This window comes from Spermophilus citellus (genome assembly GCF_964194105.1).
Source record: "Spermophilus citellus genome assembly, chromosome: 5".
NCBI lineage: Eukaryota > Metazoa > Chordata > Mammalia > Rodentia > Sciuridae > Spermophilus > Spermophilus citellus.
The window spans coordinates 53,686,454-53,712,896 of record NC_138186.1 but is presented as its reverse complement, the minus strand read 5'-3'; the positions used below and the strand labels follow the sequence as shown (position 1 = coordinate 53,712,896).

Below are 26,443 nucleotides of genomic sequence, written 5' to 3'. Positions count from 1 at the left end.
TACAAAGATGTTTGCTTAAACGCTATTTGGAGGTTCTGACCTATAATAATAATGTCCAATACAGGAAGGCAATGGGGCTGGGGTGTCGCTCAGGGGTAGAATACTTGCCTAGCATATGTGCAGTGCTGGGTTCAATCCCCAGTACTGGTGGGGAAAAAAAAAGGAAGGGGGGGGTGTATTCACCTGGTGGCATCATCAAAATGATAATTCTGAAGATGTGAGAAAAAGTCTATAATGCTGTTTTTCAATTTGTACTTTGCCCTCCATTAGTGGGTACCAATTTGTTAAGTCTCCTGTTACTAATTTTTTTTTAAATTAAATAGACTATAGTAGAAAATATTACAGTGCATCACAGATGGTAAATATACTTATTGTGAAAATTTGGTTTCTGTTATTCAAGTAACTGGGCCATGATATAAAATATATTTTTTATAGTGGGGTCACAGTTGAAATATTTCAAGGGCCATGGGTCTAGAATGTACTAACCAGGAGTATAAAACCCTATATGTGAGTCCTGGCTTGGAAGGGAACACACTAAAACAAAGGTAGGAGTTGGTTAGATTGGCACAATAAAGGACGCTGCTTCTCATTTACAAGTTTTCTTTGACTTTTTGTAAACTGTTCTTGTCCTACAATAAGAGAGAGAGAGAGAAATGAGTAAGAATACAAGACAAAAAGGAAGGCTAGCATTAGAAGCTCATCATCAGATCCTAAAGTGCAGAGGGCTCAAGGGGGTCTTCCTGTAGGAAGAGTGCTACAGGTTAGGCCTTAATTTTTTTTTTCTTTATTTTTATGTGGTGCTGAGGATGGAACCCAGTGTCTCACTCATGCTAGGTGAGCGTGCCACCACTCGAGCCACATCCCCAGACCCTGGGCCTTAATTTGAGTGGAAGAGGGAAAGGTTGGCCTAAAACTGGGTAGGGCTGTAGCTCAAGGATGAGGGGTACAGGAGATGGGGTTAGAAACAGCGGCTCTCAGCCTGGCGCAGTGGCCATGCCTGTAATCCCAGCAGCCTGGGTGGCTGAGGTAGGAGGATTGCAAGTTGGAGACCAGCCTGGGCAACCTAGCTGTGACCCTGTCTCAAAATAAAAAATAAAAAGGGGGAGCAGGGCACTGTAGCCCACGCCTGTAATCCCAGCGCTCGGGAGGCTGAGGCAGGAAGATCGTGAGTTCAAAGCCAGCCACAGCAAAAATGAGGCACTAAGCAACTCAGTGAGACCCTGTCTCTAAATAGAATACCAAAAAAAGGAGCTGGGGACGTGGCTCAGTGGTTGTATGCCCCTGAGTTCAATCCCGGGTACTCCCTAAATAAATAAATAAGATTTTTAAAAGGTGTTATGTAGCTTATGTACCAGGAGGTAAAGCGCCCCTGGTTCAATCTCTAATACCAAAGAAAAAAAAATTTAAAATGCTCTCAGTGATGTAAAGCGGCTTTCACCCAGTGACCGGCCACTGCCCCTCCCTAGGCCTTATCCGCTCCCTATCCCTAAACTGAAGTTTCAAACCGGACGCTGCCCCTCAAAAACATGGCTGCGCCAAGGGTGACGAGCCCCTCAACAAGATGGCGACCGCAGTAGCCCCACCTCCCGCTGCCCCGGTGACCAATGAAAGAGAAGCACGCGGACGTACGCATGCGCAGTGCGCACGAGTGGGTGTGTCCAGTGATGAGTGGGGGATCCCTGCAAGCAACATGACTAAAAAGAAGCGGGAGAATCTGGGCGTCGCTCTTGAGGTGAGGGGAGAAGTGAGGATTGGGGCACATCGTTAGTTGCCTTCTCCTGGCTGCAGGGGAATGGGTCGGTCTGGTGGCAAGGTTAGAGTGGGCCAAAGGGAGGAAGCGAGGGCAGCGCAGGTTTGGGAGAGGGATGAGAGGGCCCGACGCGGTCTGGAGGTGAGGGGACCCAGAGGTAAGGGGGCACGCCGCGGGCACCTTAGGAAGGCCCGGGGACGGGGACGGGGACCTCCAGAGGGGAAGAGACCTGGAAGTGAAGGGACCCCAGAGTAGGTGGGGCACAGAAACGAGGGGACTTAAAGGGGAAGGACACGGGATTAAGAAGGACCCGAGGAAGACATGTAAGTGAAGAGGAACCCAAAGGGACAGTTGACGCCACAGGCGGGAGGGCCTGTAGTTGAGGGGAACCCCCAAGGGCTAGGACCCAAACAAGAGCTGTCAGTGTATTATTAGTGGCTTGAATATCGCCTGAGGTGGGAGAACTTTCCACCAGAGTGCCAAAGCCTGGAGCTTGGAGAGTATTTGAGAGTTTGTCAAGCGAATTCTAGAAGTGGTGACGTTTTCCAAAGTCTTAAAAATGGATTGACCGCATGTGGTAAGAAAACCAGCTAATGCCTAGAGCACCTACTGTGTGCTGCTTTCGCCCGCACTGCATGCCTGTGAGAGTCGTGCAGATGAAGTTTCAGGTGGAACCCGGATGTAGAGGTGATGGAGCCAAGAATCAAGCATGAGTGGTCTTTGAGAAAGTGCAACTGGTGTTTCCCCTGTTTTAGTTCCCTTGGCGCAACCTCCCAGAGGTTGTGAGAGAGGTACAGGGTAATGGACTTCTTTGGGCTTAATACCTAGTTCAGTGATTCTCAAATTTTAACAGTGCATACAGCCATCTGTAGAGCCTGTTAAAAAGGGCGAGTCAAAGTCTTTCTTCCATCTCTCGTAATTCAGTAGGTCATTAATGTACATTTTGACAAGGACTCTGCCTTTTTAACAAGCGGTATATATACATCCACACTGATATAGGTGGTTTTAGTAACATACCTTGAGAAATACCAGCCTACTTGGTAGAAGAAAGTTGTTGGAAATGTGAATCTCTTTCTGAAAGAGAATAGAGTATGAATGGCAAAGTGAGATGGCATCTATTGGGAGGGATGACACAATCTGTATTAGAACACAGTAGGCTGCTGTAACAGGTTTCACCTGAAACTTCATCTGTACAGCTCTCACAGGCATGTAGTGAAGATTCCTGGAGAATGCAAGAGAAATCCCAAAACTTAGTGGCTTCAGGAACAAGAAAGTTTGTCATTTTCTCTAACGGGCTGGAGCAGGGGTCAGCAGACCAGGTCTGGAGAGTATCAGACAGAAAATATTTAGACTTTGCAGACTGTATGGTCTCTGGGGTCATTACAGTTGATCCTTATTATTCACAGATTGCATATTTGCCTGTTGACTAAATATATTCGTAGCCCCCAAATCAATACTCTTTTGCATCATTCACAAGCAAATAAAAGAGGAAAAAAATTTTTGAGTCTCCTGAGATCCACATTTCCAGTTAAGGTAAAAAAAAGAATGTTCTGCCTTTGTTTGCGCTATTGTACTACACACAAATGTCCTTTCTCATGGTGTATTTAGTGTTGTGTTTTTTGTATTTTTGTGCTTTTTATTGGTGATTTAGCTGTTTCAGATGACCCCCAATGCTAAAGTGCTGCCTGGTGTTTGAAGGTTGTGTGTGCCTTCTGGTGCAAAATGGGCTTGTTAGATAAACTTTTTTTTCAAATGTGTTGTAACTCTGCATTGTAAGGTGCTGTTGGTCATGAGTACAATGTTAATGAATCAACTATATATTGAATATGATGTATTTAAACAGAAACATATAAGTCAAGTTTTGTGTGAATCAGTTGATAAAAACATTGTGGCCAGAGGCTTGCAGGAACCTGGTTCAGTATTTGCTAATTCAATTTAATTTAATTTTTAAATATATAGTTTTGCAGTGCTGGGGATTGAACCCAGGAGCACTCTACCACTGAGTTACATCCCCATCCTTTTTAATTTATTTTTTATTTTTAGTTGTTGAAAGACCTTTATTATTTTTATTTATTTATATGTGGTGCTGAGAATCGTACCCAGTGCCTCACACATGCCAGGCAAGTGCGCTACCGCTGGCTTCAAAGTTGCCATCCTCCTGCCTTGGCCCCCCTGAGCTGGGATTATAGGCGTGTATCACCGTGCTTGACTTACTTTTGTTGTTGTTGTTTGGACAGTACTTGAAGTTGAACCCAGACCCTCATACATGGTAGACAAGTGCTCCACCACTGAGCCCATCCCAGCCCTTGGTGGTATTTTATAGAAAATAACTACTATAAATAAGAAGAAGTACCTGTCATAACACAAAAGCAGCCACAGACTGTTTGTAAGTGAGCAAGTATAGCATTATGCCAGTAAAACTTTTTTCCCTCCAACAAAAACAGGAAGTAGACAGTCTTTGGCTCTCAGCATCATTTGTCCACCCGCAATCTAAAGAAGGTGGTGGTCTGCCATCTCCCTGAGCCTTGTTATCATCTTATCAATGAAACCAGGGCATACTCCATTGATGTTTCCACTGCCAGGGAAAGAGAAAGTAGAAAAAGCACCCACTGTCTTAAGGATCCTGGGCCTGAACTCTGCATTTTCCATTGGCAGGAACCAAGATTTGTGGCCTTACCTGTCTGCAATGGGGGCTTAGAAATGTGCTCACCAGCCAGGGGGCCATGTGCCCAGCTATAGCTCCATTACTGTGAAATGAGGAGCTAGTGTGTTTTAGCAGACAGGCTGCACTGCAGTCGGCACCTTACCTCATGGTGTGATTTGAGGATTAAATGAGACAATCTGTGTGAAGTGCTTGGCATGTGCCTGGCACAGGGTGGGTAATTGATAAATAGCAGCTCTTTCTTATTCTCATCCTTTGCAGTTCTTTTGCATCCTTTTACCATGGCTGTGTCAACCCCTGTTTGGGGTTTAGTTTCCTCCTCTATAACAAAAGATTTGCATTTCACCAGGAGTTATAAATTCATTATCTCCAAATAAAGATCATGATGTCTGGTTTGGCTTTTGAGTTTTGAGTTTTGACACAAGTGTTTTACTGAGGCAGATTCACTCTTCTTTTTGTTACTCTCTGTGTCTCAATATACACACAATTTATATAGATATTTCAAAATAGGCATATATATATAGATATATCAAGATCTACATAAATATGCAGATATTTGCCATACTGGTATCTCGGTCACTTTTTGCTTGGATAGTCAAGAGTTTGAAAATTGTAACTCTGTGCCTTGGAAAAAGCCCGGCATCTGGCCACCTCCCATCCTTGCTCCTCGGTTGCCCCCAGCGGGTCTGAGCATTGAATGAATGTGCATCGATGCTCAGTAGATATTGTCCTCTTATTAAAAGTCCTGTGCTTGGAGCCAATGAAGTGATGATTTAATCAAAAATGTTTGTTAATCTGACGAGTGCAATAAAACCCCCACAAGTGAGTGATCTCAGCACTTGCAAACAGTCGCCACTTGTTGTAATGAAGCAATTACCAAGCAGGCAGCTTCACCCTCAGGGCGGGCGCAGGCCAGCTGTACTGGGCAGTCACCTCTTAGGACAACCAAGGCACCTTCTAGCCTCCAACACTCGTGGTTCCTTGTGAGGTCTTTTTATCTGACTCATTTGCCACCTTGTGAGATCTCAGAGTTGGGGATGGGGAACTGGCTATGAGTTTTAGCTTCGGAGAGTTTATTCTGAATAACGAGCAAATTATAGTTCAAATGAGAAATTGCCAGCCTGGTACTGATTTTAATGTGTGGGAGGAGAGAAAGGTTTCTTATCAGTCTAAACTTACAGGAAGATTTTGGCTGATGTCAAACTTATTTATGTTTTTCAGTCTCTGATAGTAATGAGCTATTACTTGGTCATCGTACTTTTCTTTTGCAGCCAGACTGTTCAACCTAGTTTCATTGAACAGTTGATCTTAACAGATGTATGATGTCTTGGCTAACATTTTTTAAAGGGGATCATTTGATTGGATCTGATCCCTATTACAGAAATCTGGAAGACTTTTGGCTACAAATTACAGAAAACTGACCTTAATGACTTAAGCAAATAGGAGTCTACTGTTTTTTTTCCCCCATAGAAATATGTGGATAGGTGGCTACTGACATTGGTTCAAAAGCTCAGTTATGTCAGAGCTAGTATTTCTTCATTCCTTTAGCTATTTCTTCATGGTCATAAAATAGCTGCCATGGCTCCAGTCATGTTCAACTTTAAGTCAGGAAGGAGAAAGGAATAGCAACACTATTTGTCCCTTTTATTGGCAAAATATAAGCTCTCCTAGGATTCTCCCAAGTGATTTCTGGAATATATCATCATGACCAGTCCCAATGACAGTGAGGCTGGGAAAGTATCTGTTGCACTTTTCCAACTTCTGTAGTAGAGATGAGCAAAGGAGTGGGGTTGGGAGTCCCTGCTGGACTGGCCAACTAACAGTATCTTCTGTAAGAAATAAAAGTTAGTGGAGCCTTTAACTTTCTACCAAGAGGAAAGAAGTTTGACACTGTGATGATTTGTTTGATGTCCTCTCCTGCTGTAAGCTCCATGAGGGCAGGCAGGGGCAGAAGCAGTGTCAGTGAAGACGGTCTCAGCTGTTCTGGGACAGCAGAGCACAAGGCAGTGTTATAGAAGCAGCTTAGTGGACCATCAGTAAATATTTGCTGAATTGGTTTGAGTGATAGGAGGAGGCACTTGAACCTGCCACCCTGACATCTGGGCTTAGCCGAATGGTTCAGTGGGCAGAGGTTAGGAGGCCGCCGCAGAGCCCGCAGTTAGAGCCACCTTCCTGGGGAGCCACCAGCCAGTAGCTGGGGGAGAGGCTCTTGCAGCATGCCAAGAATGTTCAGGGCCCACTGACCACTAAATGAGCCTCACCTGCTGCCAGGCAAAAGCGACAGGTCACCATTGGGCAGGTGATTTCTCTCAGCAGCCTGCGTCTGGCTCCGCTCCACTTGACGGGGGTCAGGAGACTAAAACCTCATTACCTAACGCGGCTGGATGTCAGCATGTGTGGAGTGGCTGTTTGCCAGCATCTTAATTAATGAATTCATAAGGCGCAGGGCGGATGCCAGCTCTTGAAAGTGCTTTGAGCCTTCAGTGATGAAGAAGCTTTTGCTAATTTATCAAAAATATATATTGGGGGAGAGAAGAGAAAACAAACCCCAAACACCATTTTGGTGCAGGGACAGCTGAAGGCTTGAGGCGAGAACTGACCCGAGGCTCCTTTCCAAGGCCACTCAGCCTCCATCTCAGCACCCCAGCCTCAGAGCTCTGGTGGACGGCAGCAGGGCCCCTCGCCTTCATGCCCTGGGGTCGAGTGAGTGTCCAGAGAGGCGGCAAGCCCTTTGGCTCACCCCCTTCTTCCTGAAAATGGATCCTTGATTAAAATCTGGGGCAGCTCGCTGTCTTCACCTGCTCACCTGGGAGAGAAGCTGCTTCTGGGGCCTCTTGACTGGGAAGCCATGGGTTTGTTTTCTGTCCTCAAAGAGCCCTGCGAGCCTCCTTCACAGAAGAGCATCCCTTAAGTGGTGCTGGGGGAGTTGGCCCTTTGGGGTTTGTGGCTGGTCACCTGGAAAATTGAGGCCTGTGACCCTCATATGACTTGTCTGTGTGGCCTAGAGGCCCTGGATGGAAAGCCCCGGGGCTCCTGCCAGGGACCATCTGGGCAGGTCCTCTGACTCCTTTACTCATCATAATAAACATCCTGGGGCCACCTGACGTGGGAAGAGGTGGATTTCTATAAACCCAGGCCCTCGGCTGCCAGGCTGGAGGTGAAACAGCTGATGCCTTCTCCAGGCTGTGGCTTCAGGAGGGGAAGGCTTCGGTGCCCTGGGGGTGGAAGGCTTGTGCCCAGTTAGCCCAACTCCTCCTTCTTGAAACTGGATCTTTTGTGTGGGTTTGGGGGCTTGAATGGACAGTTGGGTGATTTGAGGGCAGATGCCTGGGGTGTCTGTGAAGTGGGGAGTCAGCACAGCACATGAGGGGGTCCTGGCCCCTGTATCGCAAAGCACCTGGATTCCAGTGAGGCCCTTCCCTCACAGCGTGTCCTTTGTGTGGACTGAGACCAAGCAAGGCCCTGCCCAAGTTGTTCAGGGTGGAGGAGCTGCTGAAGCCAGGTCAGCATGCTCAGATGGCCTTCAGCTGAGGCATGGAGTGACCATTCCCAGAACTCTTTGCTTTGGATGTTTCCATGAGATGTTGGAGAGACAGCTTGAAGAGCCCCAGCTTGAGAACAGAGAAACCCAGATTCAGACCCCAGTCCTTCCACTTCCCAGATACACGGTGAATTGCCGCTGGTCTGTGCTGGGAGCTTATTCCTTGTACAGTGGGTGCAGCCTCTTCCTTGCAGGGTGGACGCAAACATGGGATAACATCCATGTAGCTGCCCACAGATTGCCTGGCACTAGGAGTTGCCCAGAGTCCGTATTTCTCTGCTTTCTAGTTATGGGGTGATGGTTAAGGGCACAGACTTGGGCCATCTCGCTTCCCCATTTACTGCCTATGGGACCCCCCCCCCCATGAGTTACTTCATTCCCATCATCTCTTCATTGTAAAATACGAAGACTTTACCCCTCATTCTGCCTTAAGCCAAATGTGACTTAATACGAGCAGGCGCCTGGAGCAGCAGGTGGTGTCTGGGACATGCTACAGAAGCATCGTGGCTCCTATTGTGGTGGAGGGTTAGTTTTGCATGGACTCTTGGTTTCCAGAAACTGCTGTGACTCATGCTGTATCATCCAAACATGTGAGACTGCTTGACCTGAGCTCGGCTCAGGTACCTGGCACCAGGCCCCTTATTAGAAGATCTCACTGTCTGCCAAGACCTGGCCAGGCAGGTGCAGGGTATGCCCATGGCCACTGCCTGAGCCTGGAGGCAGACCTGATCCCAGCATCCAGTGTCACCCACTGGTCAGAGATCTCAGGAACAAGACTCAACAAAACTGGAAGCCACTTTCTAAGCCAGAAAGCACAATGAGTTGTATGGCCCGAAGTTGAGCCCCGAGAGTGCCTCTGCCTTTTCCTTGGACAGTGGTTCATTAGGGATTTGGCAGAGGGCTACCTCCCAGGCCATCTAAATGCTCTGTGGGAGCACCATTCAGAGCCCTGCCCACCCTCAGTAGGAAAATGGGGCAAATGACAGCCTGGGACTTTTGCTGACTCCTGCTTGTGGGCAGAATAAAAGCTGCGGGTAACCCCCCCTGCAGTAGTACCTGGAGCTGGCGCCCCGCAGTGCCTGACCTGACCGGTGTGCTCAGGCAGTTATCTGTGCAGCAGAGCAAGGTCCCTACCTCCAAAGAGGCCTCATTTGGGCTTTGATTCCTGGAGGCTCCACACTCCTGAAAAGATGCCTCATGGGGATTTCAGAGGAATTTTACAGTTTCTCTTAACACAGTGGTTTTATGGTGTATAGGACCCCAGGGAGACTTCCTAGAGCTCTGGGAGTGAGGTGATATTCCCCAAGTCTGTGCAGCAGAGGGGATTGTATTTTCCTGGCCTGGGGCTGCTGCACTGCCAGCTGAGGCACGGAGCAAATGGCCCAGGCTGCGGAGGCAGGGCTCTCGGGGAAGCTGCAGGAAGCCCTTTTCCCTGGTGACTGGAGGGAGGAAATCTTCCCCTGGCACCTGCCAGTAGGAGTGAAGGCCCAGCTTGGCTGGGGCCCTGTCCACAGTATCCCTCAGGCCACTGCAGCCCCCACCAGCCCTGACTGCCAGGCTGTCCTCAGGTCTCCCCGCTCTTCTGCAGGGAGCCTCCCTCCTCTGTGGAGGCTCCTCGGCCTCACACTGAGCCCCAGGTTTCAATTCCTGAGTCAAATCCATGCTTGGGTGTGGAAAGGCAGCCGTGCTCACCCTGCTGCGCCCGCCTCTCTTGGAGCTTTTCTGTTGAAGTGCAGACTTACTGGGTCCCCAGCCACAGGGCCCTCCCCAGAAACTTCAGCTTTCTCCTCCTTAAGGGTGCTTCTCCACCCCACTCCTGCTGTCCACCTCTTTCCCTCCCTTTCTCTTCCTTCTCCCCATGCTCCCCCCATTGGCTGACTCTCCAGCAGGTCCTGCAGGCGGGAGTTAGCCACTGCTGGTCTCTAGGTCAAGAACAGCGCTCCTGTCAGGACACTCCGCACGTGCCCACCCACCTGTCTCACTGCCACCAAACGGCTTGCACAGGACCTGCCAAGTCCTTAGTCCATGAGGTGCCAAGGGGCACCGTTTGCTAACTTAGAAGGAACTCTGGCCACCGCCTTGATTTCCTGGGGGTCCCTGTGCCAACCTGCAGACTACAGCTCTGCTCTACCTGCTGGCTTGGTGCAGGACTTGGACATGGTGCCCCGCCCCCCTTTGTAATAACTGACCTTGGTTTTCTGAGTATAAACGTAACCCAGATGCTTCTTAGTGTTATTGTCCACACTGTGAGTGAGGTGCCCACCTTCACTGTTTCCATTTTGTCAGTGACAGTCATGATCTCCACTGCTGCCCCCTCGAGCTCCAGGCAAGTCCCAGGCACAGATCTTCCTGCCACTGTCCAGCCTGCCAGGCAGGAGTCCTGGGGGCTTCATGGCCTTCACCATGTAACCTTCCCTTCCCACTGGAGTTTGTCTAATATAGCTTCTTACTGTGGTTTCTGGGCTCACGTATCTGCTGTTTAGCTGACTGCTAGGTCCCTAGAGCCATGATGTGAGTGAACCCCAAGTCTGGCTGCCAGGCTTCTCCTGCCATTCCCTGGGCCCTCCGATGCTCAGCCCTCTGCTGAGTCTGTTCTGCCTGGACAGCTGCCCTAGCTCCAGGGCCCAGCCCAACTCCATCCCCAGGCAGAACACAGAGGTTCCCAGCGTGCTGGGGGCTGGCCAGTGGAGGTGCTGCTGTCCCCATGGTACACCCTCTAGGTTTCTTGCTGTGAAGCCCTTGGTAGACTGTGAGAAGTAGCCAGATCTGAGCCAGAGGGCCTCCTTGCCTCTGCTGCTGCTGGCAACCCAGGAGGAGTCCTCTCCCCATGCTGCACTTCGCGCCTTCTCTTACTCTTGCCACCGGTTAACTTGGTTTTTATTCCCCAAAGATCTGGTGAAAACCACTCTCTGCTAAGAGCAAACACGTACTGCAGCCCTCCATGCAAGGCTGTGCTGTGACACCGCGCTGCATCATGTCCTCATGCTCTGGGATGCAAAGTATGATGATCTTATTTTTACGAGTCAACCAAGCTACGGAACTAGGGAACTCACCAGTCACACAGAAATTAATGACTGCCAAAACACTGGTCACAGCCACGAGTCCTACTAGTACACTTAACTTGGAACCGTGATTCCAAGCTTCTGGGCACTTGGGCTCCCAACTGCTGCCCAGCTCTGACCTTTACACTTCTAGAATACCCCTGACATTCTTGTCCTTTCTCTGGTTCTAACCCCCTTGTTTGGAGTCCTGGCCATCATGTTCTGTGTTGCCTGTAGTCTGTGGCGTGCATGATTCATGGGTGAGTAGTTGAGAGGTGACGGTCCTCTCCCACCTTTTGGACCCTTCTTTCTCGGTTAGTCTGTAGCCACCATTCCCGATTTGGTTACAACCAAAAGAAATATCCTGATGCCCTCATTCTGCCCCCTATGCAGCCAGGTCCCCCAGAGTCTCTTTCCCCATTATTACGGCTGCTGAGAGCTGGCTTCTGTTCCACAGTGCTACAGGGGGGTTGGTTGCCAGCTTCCTGAGCCAGGCCCAGAGTTGGAGACCCAGCAGGGTCACCTTCTAAGGATGTGCCTGTGGCCTGCTGAAGAGCCTCTGACAGTCAGCCTTGCCTCCCTCAGCCCACACCAGGCAGCTGGGTTGTGAAGAAGGGGATCTCACTATTTAGAAGGAAATCAGAGAGAGCTGTCAGCAGGACATAAATATTCATAGAGGGAGGTTAGAACTTGAGTCCCTAAACCTTGATTTGTGTTTGCCCGCTTAAGCCTCATTAAAAAGTGGCAAATGAAAGTGGAGATATTCAGTGGAACTGCATATAAATTGGGCTTGTTCAGATAAAGGCCCCCAACTGCCAGCTTCTCAGGCCCTGTCCAGAGCATAATGGCAGATTGGCTTGGCTACTTAGGGTTTGCCAACCTCAATTTTAAGATTTTGCCTAGCATGAATTCCTAGCCTTGCTCTGGGACAATTAGCACTTGTGTGGGCACCTGGTAGCCTTCCAGAGGGTTTAGGGATGGAAAGTCCCAATCTGCTCCTTCCCTATAATGACTTACAAACCAGGTCCTGGCTAAAGTGGGCGCAGGAAGGGCTCTAACCTGGAACTGAGACTGCCTGGGCAGTCTGCAAAACTTCCTAGTGAGGGGGTTATGTGCACATATGGTTGTCCCCTGAACCTGGGCCCTGTGTCGGGGTGAACTGCTTGGTGGCCTGAAGCATTGACATCAGCTGTTGCTCTTTGAGCCTAACTCCCAAGCCTTGTTCCTTTCCCTGCTGTGCGGCTCTAGGAAGGCCTCTGGCCCCGTCTCCTAGCTGGGGTTGTTCCCAGGACAGTCCTCCCTTTGGGTGCCCATTAACTGAGAAACAGCACAATTAGCCAGGCAGTTAACTCGAGGCTCTGCAGTTGCTCCCTCCCACAGGGCCCTGCTTAACTGGGCTGAAGTTGGCAGTGCTGGGGGCTACAGGGAAGGTAGTGGGTGGTGCATCATTTGGACCAGGCCTCAAGACAGGGAAAGTGTCTGAGAAGGGTGCTGGCCAGGGAGGGCACAGAGGTCCACAGATTTCAACTCAGATGTCCTGACACCCAATCCCGGAATGCCTGCCTGAGACTCAAGGGCTCTGACAAGCTACCTGGGAGGCAGGATTCTTTCTTGCAGGAGGCAACTCCAAAAAGGAATGGTGCACAGAACTGGCTGAGACTGATAAGAAGGGGGGCCCCACTCCGACTCCTCAGAAAAGTCATTTCCTTTGGGGAGCCAGGTTCTCCCATTTGTGAAATAGAGGTCGTGCTTGCTGTCCCTCCTGGGGATGTGGTGAGAATGAGCAAAGTCAGAGATGGGAAATGGAATACGGTGGGACTCTAAGCACTGTGCAGCCAGCTGCTCTGCAGGACACAGCCCCAGAAACCAAGCCACCAAAATCTAGGCTCTCACTAGCAGGGCTGGTGTGGAAGCAGAGCAGGCCCAGGCCTAGAAAGGCAGGCGATGAGACTTAGCAAAAGACTGGAGTCAAGAGATGGATGGGGGCAGGGGCTTGCTGTCAGTGCTTGATCCTGAGCCCAGGCTTGCACAACCTGCTGGTAGTTCACGGAACATTTTTCCCAAGAACACACCTCTGGAACCATAATCAAAACAAATGGAAAAGGATATCTTTGGCAACTGGCCTTTCAGGAGCTTAGCTGTTTTGCCACACAAGTTACAGCTACCTTGATGATGAGCAATGTTTTTGCACGAGAACCAAGTCAGAAATAGAAGTGGTTTTGAGTAACTTTTTTTTTTCCTCCTGCTAATTTTTATTGATTCCTGTAGGAAATGTCTGTTCTTACAGCTTGGACTAAGATATGAAGACAAGCCTGTCGATGAGGAAAACCTCTGTGTTTTGGCCCTGGGTGCTGAACCACCTGCCCAAGGAGCACCTGGAGCCTCGAGCCTTGTGTTGCAGGCCTGCCCTTGCCGGGCTCTGGCTCCTGCTCTCTGGGCCTTAGATGGGGAGATAGAGCTGACCAAGGGGCTGCTCCTCTCTCCCCACAACCTGTGCTTAGTCCAGTGGGTGAGGACAGCTTTGAGACCCTCGCAGCACCCACTGCCCTGTTTTCAGGGGGACTTGGGCTGGAGCCCAGAGCTGAAGCATGTAGTGGTGGAGGACAGCAAAGACACTCTGGGGCACCGGTGCCTGGTGCCCTGCCCAGTGGAAGTGAACATGGCCTGGGACAGGGTGGATTTGAGACTTGCCTGATCCCAGGGCATTTTAGCTGCAGAGCTCTGCAACCTGTCTCCATCTGCCTTATGTTTCAGATTGATGGGCTGGAGGAAAAGTTGTCCCAGTGTCGGAGAGACCTGGAGGCTGTGGACTGCAGGCTCCACAGGGCAGAGCTGAGCCCAGAGGACAGGTAACGCTCCTGACCAGCCATCCCCTCCCCTCCCTGCCCTTGTGTCTATCCTGAGTCCCCAAAGTGAACTAAGCTTAAGGCAGAGGGTTTGGGTCCTTAGGTCAACTCCTGAGACCTGGGCACTGGTCCCCTTTGTTCACACTGTCCTGTTTGCTGGCTGCCCCCAGGTGGCTAGAGGAAAAGGGCTTGAGCCACGAAATTCCTTCCCCACAGGAGGTCTCTGGAGAAGGAGAAAAACAGCCTAATGAGCAGAGCCTCCAACTACGGTAAGAGAGTTCCCTTCAGATGCCCACCTTGACCTCCAGGACCCAGAGTTTGGATGGGCCAGGCAGCCCAGGGAACCTAACTAGGTGGCTGGGCACAAGGTGGTCCTTTGAGAAGGAGCCAGCCCCAGGAGGCTGAAGGAACCTGCCGTGTGGGAGGAGAGCTGGTCTATTCTGTGTTCCAAGGGAAGAAGGATGACCTAGGGCTCTGTCTTCCCTCTGGGATGAAGGGGTATGGCTGTAGCCAGGTCCCCTCCCCCCTCCTCCTACTGCCACCACAACTCCCCTCCTGGCCAGGAACATCCTGCATTTAGAGTAGGGCTGACAGATACCCCCCCACACACACACACACACACAAACTTGAGTGCAGGAAGGGCTCCTGTGGGTAGAGCAATACTGCCACCTTCTGGGCACTGGGGGCAGGGCCAGGTAGAGTACAGGCGGGGCAAGCAGCTGGAGTGTGGCTGGCTGATAGCCTCAGCTTCCTGAGAGTTGGAGGAAAATGATCTGTAGCAGGTTCTTCAGTTTGTCCCCTCTTGGTTCTCCCCTGGGGGACCAGGCCTGGCCAGGGAACAATACAGAAAGAACAATCTGACCCGACCTAACACAGTTGGGCTGGGGTACCCTGGGCTCAGTCTAGCCCACCCAGAGCCGACTGTGAGTCCCTCCCTCCCTTGCACATGATGGGTGGGGCCTCAGTTCCCCTCTAGCTTAGCAGTTTTCACAGACTCACCACAGCATCACCATTCAGTTTAGCCTTCATGGTGTACCAACAACCTGCATGTCACTTGGAGGGACCCATATGGGTGTAGCCACGGGTGTGGCTACAGAACAGCAGGATTGGCTTCCTCTAGAATGGAGGATGGCTGCCTCCTGTCAGCAACCCTAGATTCTGCTGAGCTGGGCTCCCAGCAAAAGGCAGGATCTCAAGAAACACATGTGGCCCTGCCTGGCCACCCCAGTATCTGGCTCAAGATACTATCCAGACTCCACTGAGTTTCCAGTTGGCTGAATGAGACTCCTGGAAGGATGAGCACTGTAGAGCCCACTGACAGGTGAGGACTCACCTGATGTTACACTGTATCTTAGCTTGGCTCTCAGGTGTGGCTTCTTAGGTGACCCCTCACATCCCATCCTCAACCTGGTTGAAGAGCCTTGGTAGTAGGACTTTTAGGCCAAAATCTGTACCTAAAATGTTATGAAGATCTGGGCAGATCAAGGACAGGTCATGTTTAAGCGTAAGAGACAGGAGGGACACAACTTCAGTGGTGTGTGTATCCATTTTGGAAAGGGAGAAAGAACACTTATGGCCTCCATTCCCTGTCCCATACCAACTACCCCTTTATCTCCCAGAGAAGGAACTAAAACTGCTTCGGCAAGAGAACCAGAAGAACATGCTGCTCTCGGTGGCCATCTTCATCCTCCTGGCCCTGGTCTATGCCCACTGGACCATGTGAGTCTGCAATGCCCCGCAGCCACTGCAGGCTTCCCCTCGGCTCCTTAATTGGGACCAAGCAGCCCTTCAAGTCTCAAGAGGACTACAGTGTCGGGGTGCTTCCCCCACCTAGGCCTTGGAGTAAGGCCTCCTGACGTGTCCTCCCCCCACCCCCGCCCCCCTGAGTCAAGGGAGAGGCAATAAACAACATCAGGCTGCTCCTGTCTGCTGAGTAAATGTCACGGTCCGACTGTAGCTGAGGGGCAGCAGGAGAGTCACTCAGGAATCAAGGAAGGAGAGACATTCAAAAGTTCATGGTGTAGAATTCAGAAGGGAGAGGTAAAGGGGTAGTTGGGAAGGTGGGCAGACATTGTGCCACCTGCTGCCCACTATCAAACATTACCTGCCCTCCAGCCAGTGCCAGCACCTCCAACTATGGCAGAAAAATGCAGCCTGTGCAGTGAAGGGTGATTTGGACTTGAAGTGGTGGGAGGTCCTGGAGGAATGCGGAGTTAATCCATCCTCAGGAGGCAGGCAGGACTGGGAGGCCCAGAGAGCAAGTGGGCAGCAAGAGCCATGATAAAGACAAGATTCATGGTGACAGTGGCAGTAAGAGGTGTGGTGGGGGTCGACCATACCCCTAACTCCACTCCCACAGTGAGGCCAGGAAGAAAGAGGGTGGGTGCTGCAGCCAGCAGAGGGAGACGGGCTGGGAGCACTAAGGTGAACTCCCTGTGTCACAGTGGGACCCCCAGATTAGGGTAAAGGAGCCCAGGAAAGTATAGGCATTAGGGGGATCCAGTATCCGTGTGACAAAGGAGTGGGATGCCATCAGTTTCTACATACCCTCTACCCTAAAGCAGGAGTGCAGCCCCCACTGGTGGGCGGGGGAGCCTGGCCACCTGGGGAGGAAGGCTGGCCAGGGTCAGCAAGTCCATCTCTCTCTCCCTCTCAATCCTTGGTCTAGTGACACTAATTGGTCTGACGCCTCTGTTATTTTAGTCACAGACTGATCCTGGATTGTCACAGTGCCACCAGAGTGAGCTATGTGATTTATGTAAGAGGGGGAAGGTGCTTTGCTGCCCTCCTTGGGCTGTGGGTTCATTCAGTCCCCCGTCCCTGCTTCTATCAGCAGCTGCGTGATTTCCCTGGGTTCCTGGGCTCCCTTCTCTAGCAGCAGTCCTGCACACCCTGCGGGGCCCAGGAGCTTGGACAGGCTCAGAATAAACAAACCTTCTTTTCTCCTCTCTTCTTTGAGTAGAGCTTCCTCTTCCTTCACCTCTGGCCCAGGCTGCCTCATCCAAGCCAGTCCCAGAGCACAAAGCACTGAGGACAAATAGCAACAGCCCCAGCACAGAGCCACACAGGCATTAAAAATATGTTTATCTTTAATGATCCAAGATTCTGCAAGACACACTGATATACCCAGAATTGGGTGGAAATACAGCATCTCAGCGGTGTTGCCGCCAGCCTGGGGGGTGGGAGGCTGGATGCTGGCTGAAGGACCCCCATGGTGGAGTCAATTCCAACCTGCCGGGAGCCTCAGTGTCCTATCTCCATGGAAACCAGCCTGGCACTGGGATGGGGCCCTAGGGAGCCTGCATGAACATCTCTGAGAGGTATTTCCCATTAAAAAACAACCATAGATGCCCTCCCCCACCCAAAGCTGCTGCCCAGCTTCCCCTCCTCCCTCTGCCAAGATAGAGGAAATGGAGTGACCACAGAGACAGACAAAAGCAGACTGTACCTCCAGATGGAGAGGAAAAACAAAGGAAAGGGTGGCTACCTCCAGCTCAGAACTCTGCCAAGACCCTAGGGTGGCTAGGGCACAGGCAGTATGCGACTGCCAGAGGGCTGGTGCTGTACTGACCCTAGAGGTACCTGATATTGGTGGGGCCACTGCTACTGGGGGAGAGGCAAAGGCAGGTTTTCAAGGCTACTTCCAGCCCTCTGAGCTGCCCAACATTTGGATCAAAACGGGTGGCCCAGGAAGCCTCTCTAACCCCAGGAGGCAGTCACACCAGTCCCAAAGACAGCACAGCCTGCATCTCAATATGGTGTCAGTGACGTCGGACCCACTCTCTTCCTTCCCGGCCTGCCGGGACTATCAGAGGTCTGGGCTGGGAAGAATGCCGGGATGGGTGTGGGGAAGAGATGAAAAAGTCTTCCAACTTGGCATCAAAACAGAGCAAGTTCAAAGAAACAAAACTTTGATTTGTACAACAGCTGCTCCTGGCCAGCTCGTGACAGTGGGCCATCACCCACCCAGGATTGGCCCAATAAAAGTTGGGCAAAGCAGGGGCATGGCCACCCTCAGAGGCAGTGCATGGAACTCAGAAAAATGAGTCTACAGGACTCTGGAGAGAACGGCAGAACCCAAAGCCTGCTACTCTCTAACACGTCCTCCACCAGCCCACGTGCCCTGGGCACTGACCACAAACCTGCCTCAGGAGCAGCTTCCTTCAGGCTGAGTCCTGGTAGGGGAAACAATTCCCAGGCAGATGGTGTCCCAGAAGGAACATGTGTCCTCTGAAGGCCCTGACTGAGCTCCTCAGAGAGAGGCGGCCATTTGCTCCCAAGGCCAGGCTTAGCTCCCCCCAGTCCCCTTTCAAGAGGCAGAAGGAACCAGTGCTGGGAGCCCCAAGTGCAGAGTGCCCCGTTGTGGGGAATGACAGGGCATTCAGCAGGGGTGGAACACCCCAAGGCCCTCAGGCGCTATGCATCTGGATGAAGGAAAGGACGTCCTCCTTGGACAGCTTGTCTGGGTCCTGGGGCTTCTGGGAGTCGTGCACACGGATGCCATCCCCCCACTCCCAGAAGAGCCGGCCATAGTAGCAGATGCTGCAAGGAGGAGAGGGGAGAGGTTAGAGAGCTATACCTGGGTGGCCCAGGACCAAGAGCCCACCAGCCCACCCCTGGCAACAGTGACATTGACCCTCTCAGTTGAGGGTCTTCTCTCTGGTAACCTAAAGGTACCCAGCAGGCACCAGCTCCTGTGCTGCCCAGAACCAACTCTTCCAACAGACAGCTGCTGCTTACCGCATCCAACTGAACTGTAACTACTGATATTCCTGGATTGTCTGTGCTTCTCTAATGGAACAGTGTTAGTGAGGAGACAGAAACAAGTGTTAGTGGCTAGTTTTAGGCAACAGGGCTGCTGTCAAAACCTATGACCAGCAATCTGGCAGATGGATGCTGGGTCCTAATAAGGGACAGCTAGGACCTTGGACCCCACCATCATGGCAGGTCCAGGTACTGCTGCTCACTGAGCTCACCACCTGGCTCGGCCACACTTGGGTGTTCCCAGGGAAAGAACCTGGCCCAGGCTCACAGAAGCCCTTGTGTGACAGTGATCAGTCTCAGGCCTCAGGGTGTGCCCTGGGAGGGCTGGCGCCTGGCAGGAGGACTTGGAGCTGCTAGGGAAGGCAGCTCAGAAGGGGGTTACTCACTGAAATGGGGCGATGGCATCTGCAGGAAGATCATAGGTGGAGTTCCTGGTTTTCTTGTTGTAGAAGAATTTCCTCTTGAAGTTTTTGCTGCATGCCATAGTCCACGGCTCTACAGGAAAAAGAGGGGAAGGAGCTCAGAAAGGACACAGTACCCACAGAGGTGGGTCTGGCATTGCAGGGGTGTGTCTTCCTTCCCTCTTGTTTGTCCTTCCCACCTCCCTTCCTCCAAGAACAGGCAGGGAACAACTTGAGTATGCCACCTCCACCAGCAGCCTAGAGGGCTCCAGGAGGATTACTGATTATTTCTCAACAAACACACATGTGTCCTGTCAACCCACCATCACCCTACAGGGCACAAGTGCACAGAGCCCAAACTTGCCATGTGTGCATTACAAGCTAGCCCTCTTCCCACGCCCAACCCACCCCCCAGGCCCACTGAAGAACAGAAAAGGCTGTGGACACACAGCCCTCTAACATACACTTCAGGGAAGCACCAGCCTGGCTCCCCCACCCCACTGTCAGCTAGCTCCGGCTCAGGCAGAGTGTGGAAAGGAGGTGGCGTGGAGGCAGGGAGCCATCACCCACCATTCACAGTCCTGACGATGTACAGGCCTGTGGGCACAAAGTGCCTGTCGTCTCGCCCTGTGTAGCTGAGCTTTGGAGTGCCACTGGATCCCTTGATGATCTTCATTTCTAACCTGATTCCAAATAAGTGTACAAACAGATGTGAGTGTGTGAGACAGAAAGCCATACTGTTAGTCTCTGGCTAACATCAGTCATTCATTGCATTCTATGCTGCTTCCACCTAAAAGGAAACTGAGGTACGGCACCTTAAGAGAACTGCTCCAAGCACACAGTGATATTGGTAGTGCTAGGTTTAGATTTCAAGCAACAGAAACACTGCCAGGCCACCACTACTGAGGGGTAGGTACCTCCATGGTGATAGCAATAAGACTGAGATCTGAGACTGTGGGTGCCGGAGTCTTCAGCCCTCCACCCATGTCATCACTGTGTCCACTAGAGAGTTAACAGTAACCACCTCCCAGAGAGCACTGAGAGCCAGCCTCACTCCCATACTGAGAATCAGATCTTCAAGTGCCATGCACCCCACACACCGTGAAGAATATGAGGAAGCATTTATGCCCCCTTGGTCCCCTCCAGGCTCAGTCTCTCTCAGCACTAGGAGCTGGGATTTATAGTGTTCCCAGCAGCTTGCTGCTCTGCCCCTCGCAGGAACAATCGTAACTATTACAGCATCAATGAGCCCATATTTCTGCCTGACACATGTCCGCCCTGCTCCCCTCCTGACAGGGTGCTGAGTCAGCTGGGGGGGTTACAGGCTGCAGCAGAGCCACACAGAGGCCCTGAGAAGGGGGTGGGAGCATCGCTACCTCTGTACCCTACCCACAACCTGTCTCTAAAAAAAAAAAAAAAAAGGAATCCTCAACTTGACTTAAATCCCAAATTGCACTGGGTTGAGTCACTCACCTGAGGAAAATCTTCTCCATCTCCTCCAGCCTGTACACCTCCTTCACTCTGCAGGTAGAGGGGTGGGGAGAGGATGAGGCTTCCTGGGGACATGCTCATCCAGAAAGCAGCAGGCTGTGCCTGCCCTAGCCTTCTGCCTTGGCCCTCCCTGCAACCACTCAGTTCACCATGAATGAGGATACCCTGCCAGGGGCACCACTGCCCCACACAGACACCCTAGGATTCAAAGCTGCCAAGCAACTCCTCAGGTCTGCCCCAGGCAACTGGGGGTGCAGCTATGGCACTGGAGGATGGGAGGGGCAAAGTTCTCTTCCAGCATTCCAGAGGCCAGGAATCACATGCCTTCGAACTGCTACTGTGTAAGGTACCCAGAGACCCAGCCACCAGATTTCAAGCAAAGGAGACCCTGGAAGCTACCCTTCGAAGCACAGATATCTACAAAAGGCATTCTTAAAACTGGACTTAAATAACTAAATTCACATTCATATGAATAAAACTGGTTTTGGTATAGATACCTCAGGCTCTAGTGACATGGAGCCCCGTGGAGCAGGGCTGAGCAGTGCCCTACAGGTAGTAACCTCAGACCTGGGGAAGTCTTTCTTTGTCTTCTCCCTGATTATTCTTTTCCTCCTCTGCCCCTGACAGCTAACGCTGGCTTGCTTCCTCAAGCCATCCTCTTCATATTCAAAATTCCCATTGTCTTAGTATCCATTTCTTACCTGAAAGAATGTTCATGACCCTCCAGCGTTCACAAAGTGCTCCCAGAAGCAAGTGTGTCTTAAGTGAGATACCTTAACCCCTAGAATGAATCTACCTGTGGAGGTTGGCTCACTGCCAGGCAGGACAGGGAACACTCTGGGCTGAGAGCCACCTACCCAGCACTCCCCAACAAATCACTCATCAAGGTAGTTTTATCTCTAGCACCAACCTGGCCTGGCCCTCTCCACTGAGCCCTCCTATCCCTCAATGGATGGAGAAGAAGGCAGTGACCAGAAGAAGCAACCGAGAAGGATTAGACAGGAGGGGGAGCACTTGCTTACCTGATGGGGTTCATGTCAGGCCGACTGGGCTTGGAAACTGCCTTCACAAATTTCTCAGCAAGCTGAATTCTACAATCCAAACAGTCACTCAGAGACAAGTCAGACCACCCTTGCCAACACCCCTGCCCCTGCGTGACATCACAGCACCAATCTATACAAACTGCCAATAGGAAGCATCAGTGTACCCCAGAAGCCCACCCTGCCCTTTCCACTGCCGTCCTCACTCCTACCCTCCCCGCCTGGATTCTGACCTCTAATTTCACTACATCCTGGCTGGCTTTCCTCAAGTGAGCCCTCAGCTGTGCTCAGTCATCTCTACTAGAACTTCAAGTATCATCTTTATTGTATGTCTACCCCATCACCCCACACCAAGGACACAAGCCTAAACAGGACCACCCAAGCACTGGACGTGTTTTTCAGAGGGGACCCTCCCTCTTCTCATAAGGTCACCCTCTTGCTCAACCTTAACACAAACATCACCCTAATCTGAGCAGCTGTGGCAAGAGTGTACTAGTATTAATGACAACCAAGGCCCAGACTCTGAAGTGCCAAGACCAATTTCTTACCCTGCCCTTGGGACAGCCAGGGAGCGGGAGAGGGAAACTCTCAGGACGTCCATAAGCAGAGCCAGGGTGAGGGGCCAAGACTCAGGAGGCTGCTGCCCAGAGAGCTTCCCAGGCCCACCCTCACCCTCCCTACCCTGGGGCCCAGGTCAGACCGCTGATTGAAGTGCTGTTCCCGAACATCGCTGCCATTCAGCACAAGGACATCAAGGATGTGGATGGCACTAATCTTCCGCTGGGCCTTCCCCTAGAAGGACAAGTACACTGCCCACTCTGCCCACTGTGACATGGTTGGGCCTTCCACCTATGCTGGGGGAGGGAGGACTCTAAACATAGTCCAGGGCCAGCTTCTCATCCTTTGCCCACTGTTCCCATTAATGGTTCTGAATGTCATCCCTATGGTGGTGCTACTCAAAGCTCCCAGGAAATGACAGGTCTCTTCTTTCCCAAGGGATTTCTGGTCAAGAGCTAAATTAGCTGTTAAAAACAAAACACCCAGAAGGCTCATCAGGGCCCTGGGTGCACAATGATGATCCAGGTCTCTCTGACATGCGGGGACTATTCCTACCTGAACCTCTCATGGTCTAGGGCAACTGCTCCCAGAGAAGGAATAATTACCAAACCTTTCCCCAGCCTTGGTCCCTGTCAATCACCACACAAGGTAACTGAATTAAACCAAGGCAAAGAGCCAGGTCTGGTGTTCTAGTCCCCAAGCCACTGGGCCAACACATGAGCAGAATCATATCTGACCTCTCCTTTGAGCTCATGTACAATTTCAACAGAAAGCAGAGTATCCCGGGGTAGCTCTGTCTTCAGGTCCAGCTTGACCCAGCGGTCTGACTGGCGGCCATCCCACGTGTAGATCTGGGACTTCTATAGGTAGAGAGCAAGGGTAGGTGTGGAGATGAGGAATGAGAGATTTAGTTCTCAAAAGGGCTTTTACTTGCCAGCTACAAGCCGATGGAGTGGGAAAATGTCTAGGAGAGATGAAGTTTATTATTATATTTGTTCTCTGGTGCCTCCACAGAAGAGAGGTGGAGATAGGACTTAGTCCTGCTGGTTGGGAATGGGTAGGCTCAGGGCACCTTCAAATGACCTTAGTCCATGATTAGTGGCTCTCAAGAAAAATACAGCTGGATGCATGTTGATGCAGGGGTCCGGGGAGAGGAAAAGGAGAGAAAGTAAAAGGAGAAAAAGACAAAGTGTGAGAGAACACAAAAGAATGAATGGATCATATGAAATTTAATTCCACAAATTACATGGAAGACAGAACTGGAAGAAAAAGCACAGACTTCAGCCAGTTAAGTCAGGTGTAAAACTCACCAAGGCTTTCCCTCCCCTCATACCGCCTCAGAGGGCCCAGGGAAGGAAAGGGATATCTTTGCAAAACAGGAAATGGCATGGAATGGGGTGCTGCTGCAAAGAACAGCTACATGGGCTCAAGCCTGCAGACCATGCTGCCAGCATGGGAAACCCTGATCCCAAGAGAAACAGCACTGTGCCCTTTAGCAAGGCAGAGCTGAAGAAACAAATAAAAAACTGACAAAAATCAATGAACCACACTTGGTGAACTCAGAGGAAGAAAGGAAATAAAGTTTTAAGAAATACTTTCTCTAGGACCAAAGCCACGCCTCCTTGGTGCCAAGAGAACATGCACCAAGTGTAGCTGGCAGCTGTCCACACTCCCACAGACAGAGGGCATTGCTGCCACCCCAAGCTGGTAGGAAGCCAGCTGCAGACTTACCCCCAGGCCGAGGAGGAACTTCTGCTGGCTGCCAGACACCATGCAGCGGTAGTCGAGCACAGGGCGGATTTTCTCCAGGGTTTTGGAGGTAAGCAGCGTGGGCTTGTAGCTGAAGATGTCGATCTCAGTGCCCTGTAGCCGTAGACCAAAGAAAACAGTGCTGGGCTGGAGAAGGCACGGACAGTACTGGTGCCCATATGGGCTAGAGCAAGCTAGGAGAGGCAAGGGACAGGAAGCACTTGCTCTCAGAAAAATGCTCCCCTGCTCCTTCTTCTCTACCTAACCATGCACTAAATGGGATCTATTTCCATCTGCCTGGAGTGTTCCTTTAGGACCTATTAGAAGAGGCTGGGAAAGGAAAGAACACCAAGTCCCCAAGTACAGATCGATTTACCAGAGCTATAAGGAAATATCACCAGAATATAAAAGCCGTCCCTTCAATAACACAAAGCAAGGATTCTCCACAGTTGGTTTGAGAGCAGTGAAGTCATCCCTCTACCCCATTCAGAAAAATGTACACATAATTCTTCTGGGGCCATCTTGAACTCACTCTCCCTTTTGTGACCCCAATAAAACCAGCACAATGGCCCACAATCTGGGCCAGATTTAAATGAGGTCTGCAGGAAAAGCCAGAGGTTGGGTGGTAGGAAAACCAAAGAGAAGAACACTGAGAATCAGCTTACCAGAACCAGGTTAGGCAACCCGGAGTGAGGCCAGCCCTATGGGCTTCTCTGGCAGCTACCTTGGCTTTCTGCCCAGCTCCACCTAGGGGATGTCTCCTCTATAGGCAAAGGCCACAGGACCTTGGACTTGCCAGGACATGACAGGCAGCATCACCTTTTGGGCGGCAGGAATGCCGGGTACAAGCACATCTCAAGACTGGAAATTTGCTGTCCTGCTATGTTCCTGGGGAACTCCACACCCTACACCAAAGGCTCTGCACCATCAGGTTCAGTCCAGTCCCTCAGGCCCAGAAGTGGTGCTTGCATAGGCCTTCTGGAGGCCAGGGAGGAGGCCTTGGTGACATCTTCCACACCTAGAGTAAGGCCTCCAGCTTTTTATTTCTATCACAGAAACTAGATTTACCTGGATTAGCTCGAAGAACTTAGATTTCGGGTCTGAGGAAGATGGAGCAACTCTAGCCTGGTCGGGGATCTGAAGTGAGAAAGCAAAAGGCTTTGATTTTTCAAGTTATCATGTTGACCAAGGCCGTGTGTGACTGCACAGGCCAGCAGCAGGTACGGGGGGGAGGGGGACCCTGATGTAAGGAAAGAGGGGGGCAAGAGGCAAAGCGGAGAATCACTGCTCTCCTTCAGACCTGTAGTGGCACACCCCGAAAGCCACTTCCTCTTCTCTGGGGCTCTGTTGGTCAGTGTTGCTACACAGGGCTACCAGCACAGAATGAAACCTGTCCACCCACTGTGCCATCCTTTATTTTTCTTTTCTTTAGGGGGGGTGAGGTGGGGAGGGGTACCAGGGATTGAACCCAGGGGCATTTAACCACTGAACCATATGCCCAGCCTGTGTGTGTGTGTGTGTGTGTGTGTGTGTGTGTGTGTATACACACACACACACATTTTTTTTTTTTTTTGTACCGGGGATTGAACCCAGCAGGGCTTACTCAACTGGGGCACATTCCCAGCCCCTTTTTGTTATTTAGAGACAGGGTCCCACTGAGTTGCTTAGCGCCTCACTGTTGCTGAGGTTGGCTTTGAACTCACAATTGTCCTGCCTCAGCCTCCCGAGCTGCTGGGATTACAGGCATGCACCATGGCGCCAGTCTTATTTTTTCATTTTTGAGACAGGGTCTCACTAAGTTGCTTAGAGCCTCACTAAATTGCTGTGTCTGGTTTTGAACTCATGATCCTCCTGCCTCAACCTCCTGAGCTGCAGGGATTGCAGGCATGTACCACCACAACCAGCACCCCATTCCTCTGTCCCAGCTATAGGGACAAATTAAAGTTTAAGGGCCTAGTAAACAACTCCCAGCAGTGCCAAGATGGCCAGCCATGGAATACTGAGGGTAGAAGACACTTTCCAGTTAAGGGAGGCCCTAAAGGTGACGTTCCCATTGTCCTCTATAGTGTCCCCACCCCAAGTGACAATGGGCTGGGGGAGAAGCTCACCCCCCAGAGTCGGAGGCAATCTTTTCGGATCTCTGCCTGTCGAGGCTCACTCAGGGTCCTAGGGAAACAAAGCCAGCAAGTGGTTAAAACCTTGACACAGCAGTGCAGCCCTTGTGCACCTCTAAACTGCCAGGAGGGAGGTGTTCATGAGTAAGGATACTCCATTGTCCAGGGTGCGCTCACCTCACTCTCCTCCTGAAGACAGGAGCTCAGGTTCCCAGAATGGGACCACTTCCCCTTCCTACCACCAGGGAAGGAAGGAGACTGTCCTCATGACCACCTGGATGCCAGGGTTCCCCACACACCCTTCTTCCAAACACCTATCAGCACATTCTGGTTCCCCTCCTGACACAGGCCACATGAATGCTATCCTGGCAAATGTCACTATGCTCACATCCCACAAAGCTGAATTAACCCACATTTGCTTCCACCAGAGGTTTTCCCTGCCCAGCCCTCGCTCTCCTTGTGGTCTCACTCTGCACTTACACCCAA

The 26,443-nt window shown here is 51.2% G+C and overlaps 2 protein-coding genes across 4 annotated transcripts in view; one reads left to right on the top strand and one right to left on the bottom strand.

Annotated features, from left to right (window-relative positions):
• The first annotated feature begins 1,624 nt into the window (after positions 1–1,624).
• Positions 1,625–15,759, top strand: CCDC167 (coiled-coil domain containing 167). Its single transcript, XM_081293662.1, has 4 exons — positions 1,625–1,732; positions 13,749–13,843; positions 14,057–14,109; positions 15,460–15,759. Exons 1-4 carry the CDS (start codon positions 1,691–1,693, stop codon positions 15,561–15,563), a joined length of 294 nt encoding a protein of 97 aa, XP_081149788.1. The 5' UTR covers positions 1,625–1,690; the 3' UTR covers positions 15,564–15,759.
• Positions 15,760–17,749: 1,990 nt separating this feature from the next.
• CMTR1 (cap methyltransferase 1) overlaps positions 17,750–26,443 on the bottom strand; it is a gene marked incomplete at its 5' end in the record, with an annotated part of 54,649 nt that continues 45,955 nt past the window's right edge. For all 3 annotated transcript variants that reach the window (XM_081293638.1, XM_081293639.1, XM_081293637.1), the window contains 10 exons: positions 17,750–18,382; positions 18,991–19,099; positions 19,576–19,688; positions 20,479–20,526; positions 21,519–21,587; positions 22,237–22,328; positions 22,832–22,954; positions 23,826–23,957; positions 24,912–24,980; positions 25,952–26,009. In XM_081293638.1, the coding sequence (XP_081149764.1) occupies positions 18,250–18,382; positions 18,991–19,099; positions 19,576–19,688; positions 20,479–20,526; positions 21,519–21,587; positions 22,237–22,328; positions 22,832–22,954; positions 23,826–23,957; positions 24,912–24,980; positions 25,952–26,009 (946 nt within the window). In that variant the 3' untranslated portion in view covers positions 17,750–18,249. The remainder of the gene's footprint in view (positions 18,383–18,990; positions 19,100–19,575; positions 19,689–20,478; positions 20,527–21,518; positions 21,588–22,236; positions 22,329–22,831; positions 22,955–23,825; positions 23,958–24,911; positions 24,981–25,951; positions 26,010–26,443) is intronic.